Consider the following 1,677-nt stretch of genomic DNA (forward strand, 5'->3'; position numbering starts at 1 on the left):
AATATCTTACTCAATCAATTCAATATATCTATCTAAATACCTAATATGTGCATCTCTCTAAGTTTGTGCATGGATGAAATTAGGTTTACCAAGTATGATTTTGAGAACTTTTGATCTCACTCTCCCTAGATATGCATTTTCCTCTGGAGTTCAGTGGCTACACCTAATTATAAGATACACAGATACATCTCAAGACAGCAACTTCCCATTAGAGGAACCTATGAAAAGCAGAAGAATGAATATACTTCAGGAAGCAAGATAATTAGTATCAACACTGGCTAAGACTTATGATGTTATTCTTTGTTAGTAATTTAAGTCAAACATAACATTAGTAAGCATTGTTAGTATAAGCTCCACAATGAAATTAGAAATACAAATCAACATCAATCATTATCTACCCACATCTCTAAATCAGTTCTACAATATCATATAAAAAAAGAAAAACACTTAAATTCTGACATAAGTAACTATGAAATAACTAGCTCCCAGACAAATATTCTCGTACATTACCAAGGTTTATAAATAATTTTAAACATCCTTGCTTGCCTGCAAAACTCTTCCTTTACACAATATAAACCTCTGTCTGACCTAAACTAAACATTCTCCTTCACCTTACACTTTTAAAATGAAATTTATTATACATTTACTATTCTGCTGCATCATATGATACTTCCCTGCCTATGGGTAGCATGACTACAGACTTGGAAATTATGGGTGCTACTGATTTAATCTTGTGTGTGACAAAATAACAATGTGGTAAATCACTAACAGTGACTTTTAATAATTTCAGCAACAAGTGAACAGCAAAAGCATAAGGTGTCATGAGCATATTCCTCTGTTCAAGAATTGGAAGTTTGAAGTAGTTAATTAATGTGATAAAGCAAGCAATCTGTGGATAAACCAAATAGCGAAATTCGCCTCCAAGTTGACCTTACCTTTCGTGTATCGGCTGGGCCTTCAGAGGTAGACTCCCGCCTCTGAGTTCGTTTTTTAAGTTTACCAACTTCAGAAGGAGAGGAGGACTCCACCACCTGCCCCTCAACCACCTGTGGATGTTGCTTCTTTACTAAGGTAAGCCCTTCAATGAAGTAGGGCCCATAAAGGTCACCCAGCTTCTTTGAGTGACTGTAGTTCTTGCATAATGAGCAATACCAGGATGTGTCTTTGGAGAAGGCATCATAGTTGTTGTGGAGTGTACTGTTATAACCAACTTTTGCAGTTTTCTGCTTGGCTTCAATTTTGCAATAGAACTGTATATTAGTTTTCCTCATGGGTCTTTCTGATTCGTCCTCATCACGATAAGGTGTGTTAATAATAACTTCTCTGCATCCATTTTTATCCAATCGAATAAAAGGCCCTCTTCTCTCCCCTACATCTCCCTTCTTTTTCCCATCATCACTCTTCTTTTTAAGCTCACTATCGTCACTTCTCGCCTTACTGATCTTCACTTTACCCTTCACAACTTTTCCTTTCTTGGCACTAGAAGTGTCAGTCTTTACTTTTTTATTTTTATCCTTTTTGAGTCCCTTCTGTTTGGCAGTTCCACCTTTGCCATGTTTAAGGGCTGTTGGCACAAAGTTGCTATCACCCGCAGTATCACTAGCCCTAAGGAGATCACTCAAATTTCCCCCTCCTCTACCCTCATTTTCCAACTCATCACCACTATAATCTAAGCCA

The 1,677-nt window shown here is 37.0% G+C and overlaps 1 protein-coding gene across 1 annotated transcript in view; it reads right to left on the reverse strand.

Annotated features, from left to right (window-relative positions):
* Positions 1–1,677, reverse strand: part of LOC119586562 (uncharacterized protein CG5098-like) — a gene marked incomplete in the record, with an annotated part of 7,187 nt that overhangs the window by 2,059 nt on the left and 3,451 nt on the right. The window contains 1 exon segment of the mRNA XM_037935316.1: positions 936–1,677. Coding sequence (XP_037791244.1) covers positions 936–1,677 — 742 coding nt within the window.

The sequence above is a fragment of the Penaeus monodon genome, chromosome 21 (assembly GCF_015228065.2).
Source record: "Penaeus monodon isolate SGIC_2016 chromosome 21, NSTDA_Pmon_1, whole genome shotgun sequence".
Lineage (NCBI taxonomy): Eukaryota > Metazoa > Arthropoda > Malacostraca > Decapoda > Penaeidae > Penaeus > Penaeus monodon.